This window comes from Monomorium pharaonis, chromosome 6 (genome assembly GCF_013373865.1).
Source record: "Monomorium pharaonis isolate MP-MQ-018 chromosome 6, ASM1337386v2, whole genome shotgun sequence".
NCBI classification, from domain to species: Eukaryota; Metazoa; Arthropoda; class Insecta; order Hymenoptera; family Formicidae; genus Monomorium; species Monomorium pharaonis.
In genome coordinates this window covers 19229131-19248888 of record NC_050472.1, presented here as the reverse complement: position 1 = coordinate 19248888, position 19758 = coordinate 19229131, and the positions used below count along the sequence as shown (strand labels likewise).

The 19758-nt window shown below is 30.4% G+C and overlaps 1 protein-coding gene and 1 long non-coding RNA gene across 4 annotated transcripts; one reads left to right on the top strand and one right to left on the bottom strand.

The window, feature by feature from the left end:
- Positions 1-358: 358 nt before the first annotated feature.
- Positions 359-6332, bottom strand: LOC105829240. Of its 3 annotated transcripts, none has more exons than XR_003625938.2 (4): positions 3422-6332; positions 2609-2761; positions 2329-2501; positions 359-2262 (listed from the first exon to the last, which is right to left on the bottom strand). It is a non-coding gene; the product is annotated as an uncharacterized LOC105829240 (long non-coding RNA). The 3 variants fall into 3 exon arrangements; XR_004963780.1 differs by having other exon boundaries at positions 2609-2630; XR_001138474.3 differs by having other exon boundaries at positions 2609-6332.
- Positions 6333-6715: 383 nt separating this feature from the next.
- LOC105830434 (developmentally-regulated GTP-binding protein 2) lies at positions 6716-11300 on the top strand. The gene is made up of 5 exons (XM_036288717.1): positions 6716-6955; positions 7123-7430; positions 8277-8707; positions 8790-8991; positions 10992-11300. The coding sequence occupies exons 1-5, from the start codon at positions 6892-6894 to the stop codon at positions 11076-11078; spliced, it is 1092 nt and encodes a 363-aa protein (XP_036144610.1). The 5' UTR covers positions 6716-6891; the 3' UTR covers positions 11079-11300.
- Positions 11301-19758: the final 8458 nt, after the last annotated feature.

Below are 19758 nucleotides of genomic sequence, written 5' to 3'. Positions count from 1 at the left end.
GTTTCGCATTCACGAGATTTTATGGTGAATTCTGCTTTGCAAAAATCTCGGATTGGATCGTGGTCAATACTTTTCAATGCAATATTGAGAATAGAATCATGTATGCCTCTGAATCCGATAATAATTAACAGAAGTGAATCTTTTTTAATGTGAAGGTTTGCATTTATTTGACAGTTGAAAATTTGCTTAATTTTTCAATTAAATGCGAAGAATTCAGAAGATATTCAAAAGATATTCAATTGAGTATCTTTTGAATTTTGCTTTTTGCTATATTTTTAAATTCTTTTCAATCCGACGTTTTATGCAGGGTAGTATTCATTTTACTTGAAGAGGTAGTCACAAAGAGTACAACTTCACCTGAAAGTGATTAGCATATATTTTTAAATATCAAAAACATATTAGAAAAATGTCAAAGGATAAGACTAATGTTGCTTACAATAATTCAGAGCAGCAGATTCAAAAGTTATAAACGCTGTACAAAATAAAATACCACAACGCTTCTAAAAGTATGAATACAAAAATCAAACAAATGTTATATCTTTAATACTATATTTATTTATATTTATACCTATATCTATACGTATATATATTTTTTTTTGAAATGTATATGTCCTTTTTTGAATATTATGAGATGGTGCAAGCTTTAAATATTTATGGTTAACTAAAAGTATTAGTACATTTTACTTATAAAAACATATAAGAGATATGCTCGGTAAGGAAATGAAAACATTACTGAATGTAAAATCTAAAATGTAACATCTATTCTTAAGAATCGACAATGGTATAAAAAACTTTGATGTGCATTATTTACCCATAAGTTGCATAAAATATGTGCCTTATTAGAAAGGATATTTACTTCTAATAATTATTTATAACTTTTCTTGGTGAATTAAAAGTTTTGGAAAAATATCTTTTATAGAAACGTACATGTACGTTAAGATATGTAACAATTGCTTTTTTATAGATTTTATTTTAATTACATTTTAAAAAAAAGAATAAAAGTAAAATGATACACATTGCAGTCCATAAAATGGAATGTATGATTTAATATATTACTTTTTGTATATATTTTTTATATATATTCTCTACTGAGCATACTTACAAACAAAATTTTTAATATAAAATCCTTTACGAGTGTATAAGAATATGTACACCTATGTTAATATATGCGCCCTAAAAAACGCACCACAATTTACCCACATACATACATTCACATCCTGCTCCCTCCACACATACCAAATGTACATACAAAAGTATCAGAAAATATTATTGCGCCGATTTAAAATTTATCATTTTCTTGTAATGACCGGCCGGAACTTAGCGCTTGTTATTGTTTACAATCTTTAACATATATTTAAATATTAAAAACGTTTATAGCCTTATCAATTAATAATTAAGGTATCACAGCGATGAATATCACAGGAGTCAGTAGTAGAATTAAAAAAAAATCTTAAAAATTGATTCTAAACAAGATATGTGTCTATTTTCATTAAAAAAAAGGTATTTTCGACTAATCCAAGTACCCGATCGCTTGCATACGTCAAAGAGACATTTTCTTCGTGTTCTTTAAAAGTTGTAAACAATGACGTTGATATTGTGTCGAAAACAAATCACCTTGATAATTAGGACAATATTTATCTGTAAATATGCATTTTTTAAGTAAGATAACCCGATACATATAAAAGAGCAAAACAGTTTTGAATATTTATTTCGTTGAAATTGATCCAGTTTAAAGTTCGTGTCTCAACGCTATTAAACAATTCAGTTTCTTCACGTACATTTCTGGAACTAATATTTAAAAAACATTGAAAATTTTTCAAGTTTTTTAAAATTGTCTTCTTAGCAATTAGCAAATTTCGATACTGGCGCAACCAAATTATTTAGTACTCTTGTTTTCAAAGCAGTAATAAATTGATGACAGGTCGCATTGGAATTCGAAATACCATGTTGTCGTATCATATAAAAAATATTTTCAAGTGGATCTTGATTATTCGTAAATTCAAATATTCAAAACCAAGATTTTCAAGTTATTTCCACAAATATATTACATTGCGAATCGTAATAATCTTGCCATGATTATTTATAATATGTAAACGTTATCTCTATATAAACTACGTGGAATAAGATTAAATTAACCAGATTAACATAATAAAAATTATGACTCATGTCAAACACCTCAACTTTTTTCACTCATTGTTTAGATAATCTTTAATGAGTTAATAGCTCAATTCAATGAATTAATACGTCACTTCCAAAATAACTCTGAAAATTAATATATGTTAAATTATAAATAAATAAATATATGATTAAATATAAGTAATAACTTACAATTTGCAGAGCCAAGGCTTTTCTTGGAGAGTAATCGGCTCTCTTTCTTCAGCTTTTATACAGCATATATTTTATATTGCTGTTTATTTTATAGAGAAAGGTGGGTTTATGCAGATTCACTCTCATATATTATTAACTTGCTGGCGCAAAACACTACCGTGTCTTATAATGACCTGTAACAAAAATTAGTGAGATCATAAGTACATATTATTAACATGTATTTCAATATTATTTATATATGTTAATTTTATATGTTAATAATTATTGTTGTAACACTTACATTTCGTAAAGCCAAGGCGGTTCTTTGGAAGTAGACACATTCATCCCATTGTTTTGACAAGAGACCATGTAATAAATCATCTACTATAATTGTGAATTATACTAAATTACAGTGATAATATAATACGTGTCAAAGCCGTCGTTCTGGCTGAAACTAAACACGACTAATCTAAAATTTAAACAACTGGTGACATTTTAGCTACATTGCAATGCACGATTTTAGGTTTAAAGGAATTTGTATCAATAAAAAATATTGATTTTAAGACTGAGAGACTGTCGTACTGAGAAATCGCATATAGCTATTCCGGAGAAACTGCTAAACGCAGAAAACGTTCTTTACGGAAACATGAGAGAATTGTTTTGCGTGAGGTTACGTTAGAAAACTAAATTGAAAATAGATGACTTCCAACGCAACGTTGTCTGAATAAATTCTAAAAAATATATTCTCCATATTTGTTTGATAAGAATCACACTACGAAATCTATATTGTTTATAATTTTATTAATATTTATTAATATTATACACACCAAATATATTATAAACTTTGGGAGAAAATTGAACGTGATATTTCTTGCCAGTACATTTATGTGTAAAATTATTATTTAATAAAAATTGGCAATCCTAAGCCAAGAAATAATAAGTAAAAAATACCAAAAATATATTCTAGACAGTACAAAATCGCGACGTAAGACGTCTTAAACATGTCATTAAAACGTCTTTTAGACACTTTTAAAAAATGTGACTAAAAGACATACAGATATCTTTAAAGCATGTTTATGTTCCGATTTTGGACATTATGCTGTTTAGGACATACCTCATGCGTTAAAAACAAAGCAATTGCCACCAACCCATTTAAGCTATAATTGAGCCTCTTAGCAGTTAAACTAATTATGTTGTAATATTAAATTATTAAAATTAAATAACAAATTATTAAATAAATAAATAAATAATACAAAATAAAACATTAAAAACAAAATTATATAAAATAAATAAAATATAAAATATATAAATTAAATGTAAAACTAAAAAAAAAAAAATAATCAGTTTGACTTTTGAGATACTCAACTATAAATCGGAGGACGTACAAGGATAATCGGCATCATCAGAATCATTTGTATCAAACGAACGTAAAAAGCTAATATCTTGTTTGACATTTGTTTTATACAAATTCTTAGATGACATGAGAGCTAAATGTCGAGCATCAACTTTCATGGTTCGAGCCGTTTCTCCTCTTGTCTTCAGATTTGATTTAAATACACACTGAACTTGAACGTGAATCGGAGAAAATTTATTGCGTTTCTTTGTTTTTACGTCTATCAGCATGGAAAACATTTTTTCGGCTTCAGCATTAGAATTTGGAAGAGATCGAATTGCACTAATTAATCTGGTAATTGTTGGATATTTAAATTTTTCATTCGCGTCCTTACATGTCCCTATTGTTTTCCATGCCTCGTCGAAATTATAGTAATCAATAATTTTTGCTTTCTGTTCGAATGTAAAATCTAGAGTTAGAGATTGCCATTCTGTTCGCAGCATTTTCTCATTAAATCCACCGAATCGTTTGGCAACAAAGAGAACATCCTGAATAATGGAATTGTTTGATTTGTTTTCTTTGTTTTCTTGCTGCAGAGCATATTTCGGTTCAAAAATTTGCAATTTGTTAAGAAATTCATCTTTAACAAAAATCCTTTCGCGAATTTCTTTTGCAGCGATGTTGTAGAATTGCAAACAATTGGCATAAACTGATTTGACAATTTCGCTGTGACCTTCATGTTCTAATTGATCAAGAAAGTCTTGGCAAGCTTGACCAACCAGAACTTGATCAGAAGATTGCCGATTACACTCGAGTAATGGATTAATAAAACCGCTCTCAGCAAAATTTAATAACGGGTCTTTTACAACGTTACAAAGAACGGTTTTCAAAACATTTTCCGCGGCCAACTGAAGTAAATGAATTTTTGTTTCATGAGCTTGGAAAAATGTGTTATACTTATTAAAAGCATCAAGAATATATTCAAGAAACAAAAGATATGCTCGAATTTCTGGATTCATCATTGTCGACAGTAAAGCAGATCCAAACTTTGATTTCTCGTTCGATTGTTCTTCTTGTAAAAATTTCAGTAGCACATCCCAATTTTCATTGATTCTTACTATACATGAATGACGAGAGAGCCATCGCGTTTCAGATAATTTTAAAACTTTTCTGGCACTATCATTATTAAATGCTAATTGTTTAAATATATTAGAGCGCTTGGAATTGCTAGATATAAACGATGCCACTTTTCGTAAAAATTCCTCGCATGCTTCAGGAATTGCTGTGCAAGCTGCATTTACTACTAATGCAGATAAATGACATGGACATGGCATCGTTATTAAATTTTTACAATATTGTTCTAAATGTACTTTAAAAGATTGATATTTTCCTACCATAACGGAGGCGTTATCATAGGAAAGAGCAAGAATGTTTTCAAACGGAATTTGGTTCTTCCACATTTTGTTTCTAAAAGTTTTAAATAATTTTGCGGCACTACAATCACTCGCGTCCAAATGAATTAAATCTAATAATTTTACTCGAACATCCAAAGTCTGAGGATCGACATATTGAACAAGAAACGTTATCCATTTATCATTAGTTATATCTGAAGTTTCGTCTATAAAAATCGAAAATTTATTATGTCTCAAAGTATCAACTAATCGTTCCTGTTCGCGAGTACATAAAACTTTATTTATAATTTGTGGTGCCTTTTTCCGATTCATCGTCATACTTTGCAAGACTTCGGGATCTTTCCCAAGGTCTTGAAAGAAGCTCAAAATCGACTCTGCCGTTTGAAAGGGAATGTTTTTTTCGGCAATTAACGCTGCAAATTTCACTTCCGCGATTTTTTTTCGATCTTCAAAAGACGTAGTCGATTCTTCATCAGATATATTTAAGTTTCTTTTTTCACACTCAGAAATATGTTTCTTTGTGTCACAATGCCGCTTAAGCGCATCGAGACCACATCGAAATGTTGAATTGCAAAAGGAGCAAAAACAATGAAATGGATCATTTGAGATTTTCACTAGCTATGGCTTAAATTTTTTATTTTCAAGCCATGAATAGCAAAATTCCCTCTTGTGAGAGTCCTTAGTTGTTGCTACTTTAGTAGAATTATCCAACATATTTTTTCGATGCATCTCTGATTCGGCATGCTTAGAAACTCGTGAATTGCAAGAAAACGTCTTTTGGCAAACAACACAAAAATATGAACAATTGTTATTTGGAACTTCTTGAATCCAAGATTTGTAATTAACATTTTCCAACCAATCACGACAAAATTTTGATCTTTTTAAAGCTCTACTATGATCCATGCTCCAAAAATTAAGAATAGAGAAAAAAGATTTATTACAAAGGAATGATAAAAAATAGTAATTGAATAAAAAAGCTAATGTGCAACTGCAAATACTTACAGAAAAAAGAATGTACTAGAATCAAAAAGAAAAGGCACCGAAAACCGTTGTCTAATAATACTGCAATTAAAGTACTGTGAAAACAAGGTAAGAAATATGACACAAAATTACAATAACTATTTAAACAACTTATATAGTATCAAAAAAACTTCGAAAAGCAATAAAAACCGACAATCACTGCTATTTGCGTACATGCAACAGGCAGAGCAGAGGCGTAAGCTAGGTTGAGCTAGGTAGTGTCCAGGAGCCAGAGCTAGTATCCTATAGCCCGTCAGCAGTGTTGCCACATAAAAAAATAAAAATTTTCGTATTTTATCCCAAAATTAGACAAAAAATCTCCAAGTTATTAAAATTTAACAAGATCTTATCTTTTAACCGATTAACACCGGTTATGATATATCCACACAAATTTGCATAAGCGCATAAGCATATACATAAGAAAATTGATTGATCTACAAGCACTTACATAAGAAAATAGACCAATCGAATTTCTTATGCATATGCTTATGCGTTTATGCAAGTTTGTGTGGATATACCATTAGGCTGGAGCAGGTTAGAAGTAGTTTTGAAAATTATAAGGTTGTTTTCTGAACGTAGCCATGTTGCCTAGAGGATTTTGTTGGTACCAACATTTTTCTCATCTAGTTTTTGGGGAAAATGTTGTGTAACCAACACGGAAGGAAAACAGACGTTTCTCGCCTAGCCTAGCGCGTGCGGCGAAAGTGACAATTTCGGCGACAATTTGATAAGTGACAGTGACGCCCTGTGATGCGATTCCGAACCCTATTAGGGTGGATGTAATAAATACATTATTGCTTTACAAGTGTCGGCTTCGCAATGGGGATTCTAGAGAAGATTTCGGAAATTGAAAAAGAGATCGCGCGCACACAGAAGAATAAAGGTAAGCATCGGTTGAATCGCACATCATTCCGTTGATTTGTCCTTAACTTGCCCGCACCGTTTCCCAATATTGTGGTTAGATGCAAGGATTGAGCGAAATGGCACGAAAAGACGAGGAGACATCAATGTGATCGTGGCAATTGTACTCTGTGAAACTTATAATTGCAGCTACCGAGTACCATCTGGGGTTGCTGAAAGCGAAGCTCGCCAAATACAGGTCCCAGCTTCTTGAACCGACGAAGAAGTCGGAGAAAGGCGAGGGTTTTGACGTCCTGAAATCCGGCGATGCCAGAGTCGCGTTGATCGGTTTCCCATCAGTCGGCAAGTCTACTCTGCTCAGTACATTGACAGCCACCCAGTCAGAGGCTGCGTCTTACGAATTCACCACCTTGACATGTATTCCTGGTGTTATCGAGTACAAAGGTGCCAATATACAATTGCTGGACCTGCCTGGTATAATCGAAGGAGCGGCGCAGGTAAATTAAATTATTTACTATTGGAAAATACTGGGAAGAACCTGGAATTTTCAGAGAATTTTTAATCAAAAATGGAAGACTAATCAGAGACTTATGAATTTTATTAATATTTTAGTAGAAGCAATTATTTTTAATCCTAGGACCAGACTATGTATGATTCATAATTCGTGATTCATGATTTATGATTTGTAAAGATTTATTCGATACTTAAGAAGATTTGTCATTCACTATTGAAAATCTCTCATATTATTCATGATTTACATTATTCATAATTTGTAGTTCCTTAGTTCATGTTACTTTCATTTAGTTTTCACCATATTAGTTTCAGTAGTATAGACATTTACTTAGTTGTTATTGTTTGTGCAACAAATGTCCTCTAGAAATTGTCTTGTGTAAGGGCACAATTATGTTTAATTGTTTACTTAGTTTCCATTATAGAACCCAGAATAAGAAATATGAATAGTGTGTTGCAACACAAATGGATCGATTCGTGTTCTTTGAGATTTACGAATGTAACACGAATTGCGAATTGCGAATACGCACATAGTGTGGCATGTTAATACTTTTTCAAAATTTTTTATATTTAAAACTGAAATAATTTTTTTTATATTGTATAATTAAAAACATGAAAAGATATAATAAAATAAAATAATTTTAAAACTGCATTTAAAAATTCTTTAATCTTACCTAATCTGAAACTTAAGTAAAATTTTCGAAAATCTGGAGATTCTCATATTCTCACAATTCTTTTTATAAAATTTGAGTAAATACTCTGTAAATAGATTATACAGCCTTGGAATTATTTTTTGCAAAAGCACATGATAAATGACTTTTGAATCATTGTAGGGAAAGGGACGAGGTAGGCAAGTCATATCTGTTGCTAGAACAGCGGATTTAGTACTTATGATGTTGGACGCAACTAAGCAGGACGTTCAGCGGCAACTTTTGGAGAAGGAGCTAGAATCTGTTGGAATAAGACTCAACAAGAAGAAACCGAATATATATTTTAAAGTGAAGAAGGGTGGTGGCTTAGCCTTCAATTCAACGTGTCCCTTGACGAAAGTGGATGAAAAACTAGTTCAAATGATTCTGCATGAATATAAAATCTTCAATGCCGAGGTACTGTTTCGCGAGGATTACAGCGCGGACGAGCTAATCGATGTTATTAACGCAAACCGAGTGTATTTGCCCTGCCTTTATGTATATAATAAAATAGATCAAATATCGATAGAGGAAGTCGATCGGATCGCTAGGCAACCTAATAGTGTCGTAGTTAGGTAAGAAGCACACTTAGAAATAGTTTTACAAGCACAAAATTTTGCGTCTGCTACTATTTGGATTTTTTTTTGTTTTTTACAGTTGTAATATGAAGTTGAATCTTGATTTCCTGTTGGAAATACTTTGGGAATACTTGTCCTTGATAAGAGTGTACACAAAAAAACCTGGGCAACCACCCGACTTTGATGATGGTTTAATATTGAGGAAAGGAGTGACGGTAGAACATGTATGTCATGCAATTCACCGTAGTCTTGCCCAACAATTTAAATACGCTCTTGTATGGGTAAGTTATTACATGTCTATAATCATATACAATATATTGATATATTTTACTGTACCTGTTGTTGAACAATCAGTAAAACAATTGTTTAAGGATGTATAACAAAAAAAATTAAAATGCTTTAATTTGTTAAAAAATATAGAAAATATTATTTAAAGCGGAATTAATATTAAATTTTTTAACCGATTGACCGTATAGTTTCTAAAAAAGATAAAAGTTTAACTTCGAGTTTTATACATATATTTTATAACACATACATCGAACGACTGATTATTATGTTACTTTTAAAGATTTTATATATACATATCTATATAAACTGAAGCTGACTTTTGATGAACCAAAAAATGTAATGGAAAATTTGGCAACATTGTTGAAAAAATAATTTAAAAAATTATTACGAAAATTAAAAACTAGCAGTTGTAAAATTCCATAGATTGACATAGATAATCATTGAACTATGCGGTGATATGCGGTGAGCATTAAAAAAGTTAATTGTTTAATTGTGCAATCATCACATTTTTAACGACAAAAATTAAGATAAATAGTATAAAATCGTATTACTAATTAGCAAAAAAATGTTTCATTAATTTAATTTAAAACAGATAGTCATCTCCTGGAATCTAAATACATGTTCAAATTTTGATAACATTTTTTTGTTTTCAATAATATAAGTCACTTTTTGCTGAAATCTGTTTTTCTATCTATATATTATACTTTCTTAAAAAAGTATTAAAATAATAAGGTTTCTATACAAAATGTGCTTATGAGGATGTTAACATGCTTTTTTGTCATTCTATTTTTGTCTTCCATCTTTCTAGTTTTATATTTAATGTACATGATAAAAATGGAGTAACAAAAAAGCACACTTTATAATTATTTTTATAAGCGTATTTATAAGCATGAATACGGACTTTTATAACTTTAAAATAATAAATTGCAAGTTGATATTTTTGGATAATAAAGATAATAAATTAATAATATAAAGGACCCTGCACAGAACATATGGAAAATGGGTCTCGGTGAATTTGGCTGAAACTTTGTAGATTTGTAGTTTATGTGATCCTGATGAAAAGTTTTCATGGTCCCAACTCGATCAATAGAGCCATTTAAGCTTCGGAGATCCTCAAAGGTGTAAAATAGGTGATTGCTGCCGCCACTGTGTAGGCAACCATATGTGAATTATTCTTTGCCTTATATCTTCTGTACTCTTTTTTTTACTTTCTATTTTCTCTCCCCTCCCCTCTTCTTTCCACCTGCCCCTTTACCCTTATTTTCTCTTTTCTTATTAGTTTTCTTTATTTTACATTTTGCTTTATTTTACGTGATTTATATCTTTTTCTACAAGCAACAAACGAAAATTCACTGTTATGTCAAAGCCAATTGAATCTTCCGAATTACAAGAATCGGAATATGTCATTTTTACTGTTGGCATTAGCGTTACCTAAATTAAGCAAAATGTAAAATAACGAAAACTAATAAGAAAAGAAAAAATAAGGGTAAAGGGGCAGGGGGAAAGAAGAGGGGAGGGGAGAGAGAATAGAAAGTAAAAAAAAGAGTACAGAAGATATAAGGGAAGGAATAATTCACATATGGTTGCCTACACAGTGGCGGCGGCAATCACCTATTTTACACCTTTGACGATCTCTGAAGCTTAAACGGCTCTATTGATCGAATTGGGGCCATGAGAACTTTTCATCAGGATCACATAAACTACAAATCTACGAAGTTTCAGCCAAATTCACCGAGACCCATTTTCCATATGTTCTGTGCGGGGTCCTTTATAATAAAATAGATAACATTAGATAACATTAGATAATAATTGATAATATTTTGATAATAACAAATTGTATTTTTAGACCCAGTTTTATGATTTTTTAAATATTTTTATAAATGTTATACGGAGTTTTTATTTGTTCATTGATTAGTACAATAATTCTATATTGATATAAAATTAAAATTGTCTAGTTTCTAAATACACACATAAATTATGTATTATTTTTTAGGGCACAAGTACCAAGTATTCGCCTCAGCGAGTAGGACTACAGCATGTGATGCACGATGAAGACGTTGTACAAATAATGAAAAAATAAATTTTGACAAAAATTTACAAAATCGTAAGGAAATGTGAATAGCAATATAGGCCTTACTTAGCCTTTTATGTACAACAAAAATAAGTGAGCAAACTACTACATCAACAAAACTGTGAAATTCTACAGTTTAGGACGAATGTATTTGAATTACCTATTTTAAGAAGCTTGTGGTTTGCAGATCTTGTTCCAATAAAATTTGTAAGAATAAATGTGTAACTCTTACATTAATTACTCATTCAAGTACAAGAAAAAAATGAATTTATTATTTATTAACACAGGGACAATTCTTAATATACATAAATAAAAGACACACACACACACACCACACACACACACACACACACACACACACACACACACACACACACACACACACACACACACACACACACACACACACACACACACACACACACACACACATATATATACGTATATAAATAAAAGACAAAAAATACATTTTATATCTCATCTGTCTGAGAGATTTTTCTCAAAAAGTTTTTCTTAGGTTGAAAGAGAAGGAAAAAAACTTGTTTATTTAATTTTATAAAGGTCAAATTTTTGAAGATATATCTAATACATATCTATTTAAATGCAATTATTATAATATATAATTTTTCCAATTATTAAAAGTGTACATTTACATTCCTGAAAGCAAAGTTACAATTTGCAAATAAACTTATTCTTTTCTTACAGTAATTAAACAAGATGCAAAAGTAAATTTACAATTAAAGTTAAGTTTATGGATATATTTACATGATAAATGACTTAATTTTTTTTGAGATATATATACGAATGTAAAAATGCTAATATAATATGTGTGGTATTATGTTACATAATATTACAGAAATTTATAATAAAATACATTATTGTTGTTTACAATTTTTAATATAAAGATTTATTTATTTATAGTGGTAAAAGTATTAGTTTTTACTAAAACATACAATTTTATTTTCACTATAAGTTGTGTAATTTTTAAATATGCTTTTAAGACTTTCACAAGTATTTTCTTCAAGAATGATTTGGATTATCTCTCTTTACATTTTTATGCATATTATTTATGTAATTTTACATACTTTATGTTGTATACGTAACTTGTGAATAGCTTGTGTGTGATAGGGAATACTGGAATCAGTTAAATATTGGATTTATATTTAAAAGAAAATATTGAAAATAGCTATTTATTTATACACATAGCAGATACTGCTGCTCAGTTATTCACAATATTTCGACATAGATGCATATCGTTCAGGAAGCTTTATCGAAAAATCATACGCAAGTCAATATTTTAGTCTAACATTTTTTTGTTCTAATTATGAAATTAGTATGCGGTTGTCTGAGTATTTGATGTTTGTTTAGACAGTAAGTGTAGATTTTACTTACAATTAATATATTTCTGCAAATTATTTTTGTTTGTTTTTCTTATTTACATCTCGAATTTTTTTAAAAATAAACTAGAAAGGCATAAGTAGGTCAATTTTATTCTGGCGTTCCAAATACACGTGTTAAACAGTCTTCTTGATTTTAAAGTGTTTTCTAGATATAATGTATAAGTAACTTTGATTATCGAGAATTATAAAATTAAACGTTCTTAAAAAATTATGCTATGAAAAATTAGTTAAATATTAATAAATTTTATTTTATTATTTGGTAAACTATATTAAAATAAAAATATTGAAAAGTATAAATATAAAATAATATATAATACATTAAAAATAATATAATAAGATATATATATATATAATTTTTCAAGTCAACAATGTAATAGTAAAAGTATCTTAAAGAAATTAGGCCTAGACAGTAAAAAAATAGTTATCTTTTTTTATTACATTTTTTGAAAGTACTATTATTCTTTTCGAGCAAAATGCAGTTTGATTAAATTTGCAAAATTAAGGATTTAATAGTTAAAAAGATCGAATTTATTTTTATAATTTTTATTTAAAAAATAGATTTTGTGCTCTATAGTTCTAAGAATATTAAATTTTTAAAGAAATATTTTATAATTCAATTTTTTATGGCCAGGATCACTCTGTAAAACCACAACGATTACATCAAACGATTGTAATGCGTCATACATAAATGTATATTACTAAAAAAAATTTACAATTTACAGGTATAGATTAGTAAACATTACAAAAGTATTAGTTACATTTTGTATACATTTTCTTGTAATTAATTATCAAAAAAAGATTATATTTTCACAAAATCTGACTCCCTTAAACTTATCTCGACCTTAAGACACATAAGGAATTTCGAAAAAAACATTTATATATTAGTTATTAATTTTTACTTATAAAAATATTATTACAGATAGCCTAATGCATTTAGTAATGAATATAGTGATTACTTTTTCAATAAATCTTCCAGTTTTGTTTGTAAAAATTTAAAAACTGAAAAATAAGTTAATGAATGGATAACATACAATAGTTATAAAAGATTTACAAAAATTACAATTATTATTTGAATATTTTATAAATATTTTGTGATCCTAAATTGAACAGATTATAAACATTTATCATAAATATCATAAATAAATGTACAAAAATTTAGTCTATACCTTAATAACATATTGAATAAAGATTTTAGAATTTTTTCATTTAAGTATATAAAGTATGTATAAAGTATTTATATAATAATGTCAAAAATAAATAATATTTATGAATATTTATCGTTAAATATTGTAGTACGCTGTCTAAGTAGTTTCCTTATGGAGTATAAACGGCATTATATTACATAACTAAACTAGACGCTTGCTATGTCAATTCGATTTTTTGATAGAGGAATTCGGGGGCAGCGGTTCTTCCCAAACGCGATCCTCGTATGCGAATCAATGAATAATGAATGGCATTCCCGCGGCACGACGACATCGTGAAGAATGCGTGTGTGCGAATCGTACTGGCACTTCGCGTTTTTTATTCTAGTATTATCTCTTTCTATTCTCACACTCTTTCACTTGTTTCACTCCCCCGTCCCATCTCGTTTTCCGCCTCTTTCTCGCGAGCATGCGTATACGAAAATGCGTTCGCCATTCGCGCGCGAGACACACATCCTGATTACTAATTCACGTAGCCGCGGACTACTTCCCTGTCTCGTTGTGACACCAAATCCCATATTCAAGCCAGAATGGAGAGTCAGCGTGAACCAAAGAGCTCGATGATCCACGCGAGCGATTCGCACCGGATCTCACAAGGTCTACACCTATTTTCAAAATAATGAAAAAATTAAGAAAAAATTACAGGTTGTTCTATATTGCATTTAAAAGTAATGCAAAAAGTTTGACGGTGATTTTCTACCCGGATCAAAAATTATTTTAGTAAGAAATTTTCTCTAATAGAAATGCATTAAGAAATAACAATAAAAATCTGAATTTTTTAAATATAAGTACTTCAAGTATTTATGAAAAATTTTATTGCAATGCAAAGATTGTTATAAGTAAACAAAATTTATTTATTTACAATTAAGCGTAGCAATAAAATTTTACGTAAATTATTCTGAACGTTTAAAGTATTTATATAAAACTTGAGATTTTTTAAAAATATAATACTTAAAATGTTAAAAAATTTTTATTTTATTGGAAAATTATTTTTGTTAAAATAATTTAAAAACTTTTATTATAATAACAATAAGAAATAATAACAAATAAAAATAATATCATGGCATAAGAGTACATCTGTTTTCTGTACCAAAGATCCGGGTTTAAATCTATCCAGCACAATATCAGATTTTTAATTGATTATCATCTCTCGAAAGGCAATGGCAAACCAGTAGAGTAGAGTATTTCTGTTAAGAGTCACTATGAAGCATGAATATCAATTTTCGTAGCTTAGCAGCAGTTTAGCAACTTATCAAAGATGAAGAAAACCAAATACAGAGCAACAAAATTGAGCCTCGGAACTCGATTGAATGCTAAGAGGCGCTTTAATTTTGGAAAACAGGCTGTCTATCATGTAGAAGAAGAAGAAGAAAAAAGAATCAAATAAAAATCTGCAATATTTACGAAACATTGGTTTATCGAATCAAAATACAAAGTCATCTGTCATCTTTGTATATCATTTTTATACATTTAATCTAGAGAATGGACTAAATCTATTTTAATAGTTTCGGCTCTCTCTCATCTTAAATTTTATATGATATATTTTTAGGCCAATTATTGGACAGAAGATTTTTCGATCTGCGAAGATAAAAATCTTTAATTAAATTTGTTTTCAAGTCGTTTTTTATTATCAGAAGTTTATTTAGAGATAAATATTTCTAAATAACAAAAGAATGTTTGGCCTTGAATTTATTTTGAATTTTGATTGTATAATTGTCAAAGATATTTAAAAGATAAAAATATTTTATCGCAATATTTTTTTTACCTACAAGGTGTTCGACAATAGAAAATTTTAAAAGCGATTTTAAATAATAAAATAAGATAAAAGTCAAGAATAAAATTGCGATTTTTGTTTTTTACTTATCAATGTTTTTAAATGTGAAAAATACATGAAGCATGTGAATTTTTAAACATTACAATATAAAAAATAAACCTTTTATCGAAATTTTTATTCTTAATTTTGTAATATTTAAATATTTATAATTGCAATTATAAATATTTGAATATTTATAAAAAATGCTTAATTGCAATTTTAATCGCAATTTTGTAATAACTAATAAACGTAATAATAGATATGTATTATAATACGATATATCCATTGCGATGGTTTCTTGAGATCGTCTAAATGTTAGAGTAGATTGGAAATTTATAAAAAATTAGAACAATTGCAACATTAGTTACAATGGTAGAATCCTGAAATTGATCTGTGATACAATTGCAACTAATCAAACGTGTGATATCATCACGATTAATCCGATTGTGAGTTAATCGGACATCATTATTGTTCATCTCGTAGATCATGTCAGCTGAATGCAATCGCACTTTATTATTGTCTGACTTTTATAGATCTCATCATTTATCATAGCGACATTAGAAACTACATAGCATTCATTATTAACCCTGGATATCTACTGCGAATGAATTTTCCAATCCAATTGCTAATGTAAGTTATTAAAATTTTTATAGCTTAAAGTAACATTTAATAAGATTTTGTTTGCATTAAAATAGTGTTGGTTTAGTTATTTTAACGCTTTGCAATCTATAAAATAAAAAATTTCAAAATCTAAAAAAAAGATTCCTGAAAGAGTAAACAAAAATTTAATTTTGTGGATAAATGTTTAGTAATTAATGAGTAAAAAATCCCCCAAATTAAATGTGAATAGTACGCCAAGTGTAACAGGGCTATCTAAAGAAGAATCGCACGAAGAAGAATACATTTTCCTGTATGTTCTAATGAAATTAAGTTTCTTTTTCTGTGGATACTCCATATGGAAACTCTGTGTTATCAAAATTTTTCGGAGGACAAAATATATCGCACTCCGGGGGCGAGAAAAATCGGCTGTATCTACGAAAGGCCATCGGGAGTAGTCTTGAAGCGTGAAATCGTCCAGCGTTCCACAAACAGGAATGTGTCGCATAAAAATCCAGCGTCGTCGCTTCGGGCGTTAGACAGAGCGGATGCTGACGGTATATGATCGATCCATCAGTAGCTACTACTATGCCGTCTGCAGGAAGAAGTTGCTCGGTATTTACAGTTAGACGTTCGACCGGCCCGATGACGATCGAGCGCGTTGCTTTCGCTCCTCATTCTCGAGGCGAACGTTTCATTTCTGTAATTCTCGTTTTAGTCCCCTTAATGCTACAGTTAGGACCAAGTCGTGATAACATAGCTGAAGACGTTGATTATTGTCCGGTTAACAAAAAAAAGGAAAAGGACAATTCTGGAGATCGATTGAATGCTATTTCCGTATTCCGTATTTACACTCGTCAGACTAGTATAATAAAGAATATTTATGAAATAATAAGCGAAAATTTTTTACAAGTATAGTGTAATAAGAGACATAGATAACTGAATATTTTATACCCTCTTAGATTTTAGCATTTACACAAGATTTAGATTATGACTTCATCTAATTATAATTAATGCTCTCTGCATTACCTCAGCAACAATTTGTTGATCACCTAAATGTAATTTATATTTTAGATAGAAAATAATTCTCTTTATACATATATATTTCTTTTTAATTTTCTCAAATTTGCATTGGTATTGGAGTTATTTAGGTCATATGAATATGTGCTATATTTTAAGACTTAAGCTGCAGATGAAACGGATCAGAGAAAAGAAGAGTTCGCGAGTCCACACTCTCGCTCTCTGTTCTATATCTGGACGGGTTTATTAGTTTAGCGAAGTTTGTCTTATAAATCACAAAATGTCATTTTTATCACAAAATGTTATTAATTCTAGAAGTAATTAATTAGTAGTTAGTTAGTATGACGTTAAAGGGTGACGTCAGTTCGGTCCCTAAGGTTCTTTAGATCACAAGGTAATAAATTAAAAGTATAGTTAAAAATTAAAAACATGCTTTATTAAACGAATAACTAAGAAAGTAGTAAGTATTTTTCAATATCTTATACACATAAAATCGTGTATTCGAATCAATTAGGTCTGTTTGTGTTGATCGAACTCTCTAAAAATGTTTAAACTAAAAATGTGATAAATATACATTCGGCTGTTAGAGAGAGGAGAGGGGGGAGAGAGAGAGAGAGAGAAAGAGAGAGAGAAAGTAAAGTCTAAATGTAAGCAATACAAATAAATCTATTGTTTATGGAGCGCATGGAATGAGATATATTTGGTTTTAGTAACAAGTATTTCTTGCTACATCTGCTACATTTTAATAACTAATAAATTAAACTTTAACAACGACATTAACTCTCTATTTTATTAAGGATATATCTCAGTCATCATGATTATATTTTAGCTTTGTTGGCTAATCCTTTCTCTGCATGAAGTTAATATTATTAGAATCATGTCATATTTTTATAGATATAACTGTTATTTCAAAAGAGTTACATTTTAACGCTTTTAACAGACACTCTTCAGGTTAGTCATTTATTTTATTTTCGTGACCAATCACCGTAATATTCGCCTTGTATTGAGATTGTCAACTCAACATTGAACGCCGATGTTCGAATCATCGTAAGAAAGTTCTTTTCAATAGATATATTCGACACACAGAATACAACAGTTCAATTAATCAGTGTAATCATTTTATCTGCGATCGTTCGCATTAAGCAGCGCCAATCATCCATATGTGAAGCAACTGCTACTAATTGGCCGCCTCAAGATCGAACGAAACATCCCGCCGGTGTCGGTCCGGGTAATGCATTATTTATCACGAAAGTAGCACATCAAATGAGCAACGTCATCAAACCAAGTATTAAAACGTTTCACCAGAAGGAGCGAGAGTGACAATGATCTTATAATGCGCGCTTGATTTATCTCAGATCTCTGTTTTACGATAGAGCATTTGTTGTTAATGTTCTTTCTCGCAATATATTTTCATGTAATTAGTTATTGCAGAATTTCACTTTGAATAATGCTCATATAATCATATAATCTTAAAGACCAGAAGATTCAACACTTGTAACAATTTGACTATCTAAAAATCGCGAAAAATCTTACATCTTAAAACACATATGTTAAGATATTAAAATCTTTTTACGCATATATCTGTCTTTTTCATCGCCATGGCAATATAACGAGTGCGCAACTTAGTGCGAAGATTTTTACTATATCTGACGTAACTGATTTTTTTATATAAAAATAAAGTTAGAAAAATATAAATATATAGAATATACCTATACAAATTATACCTATGCAAATAATAACGCTTAACTTAACGAAAATAAATATAATCATGCAAAAAAATTATCAAATATAAGAATGGTTATTATGAAAATGGGAGTTGGTGGATCATATCAGGAAAGAATTTAATTAAGCGCTTGCTGTATTTCCCTTTCCTTCCTTTTCTTCTCTCTCTCTCTCTCTCTCTCTCTCTCTCTTTTTCTTTTGATCTTTTTTCCTCTTTAGATAGATCGCGTAAATTCTGTGAGACTTTTAGTTATCTTGGCGAATGTAAAGTGTCCATGTGTACAATACGTTCGCATACATCTCAGAAAGGGAGAAAACGCTCGACCGGGCCACGTGGAGAACAGAAGGTAGGTAGGTAGGTAGGTAGGTATAGTGCGAATGAATGCAGGAAGAGTACGGCGACGACGAGAAGGAGGACGACGAAGGAGTATGAAAGGAGGTGGAGGTGCGGGTTGGTATAAAAGGGTCGCATCGCGACCGCCTCGTCTGTTTTAACACTCTCACCGGGCCGCTCGGTGGATCGATCGGTGGAAGAACCGGGGACGTATACGCGTGTCATCGTCGATCGTCGATCGTCTGCCTCGAGAAGTAGAAAAGGAGAGTAGAGAGAAAGAGAGAGCAAGAAAAACAGGGAGAGAGAGAGAGAGAGAGAGAGAGAGAGAGGTGAGTCCACAAGGGATACCCGGATACGCAGCAAAGTGGAGAACAAAGTGCCTACTCCTTCCGACACAGGAGTCGTCGTACCGAATCGGAACAGAGAAAATACCGATTTCCGGTAGCCGGGACCTACGAACGACCTTGACCGACTCTACGTTGACGTCCATCCCCTACCCCCATTTTCTCGCCGCTCGAATCGAAGGGAAGATTTCCCGGAGGGCTGAGTGATACTGTGTGCGACGCTGATACAGTGAGGTAGCCAGTATTTCTTCGTGTGA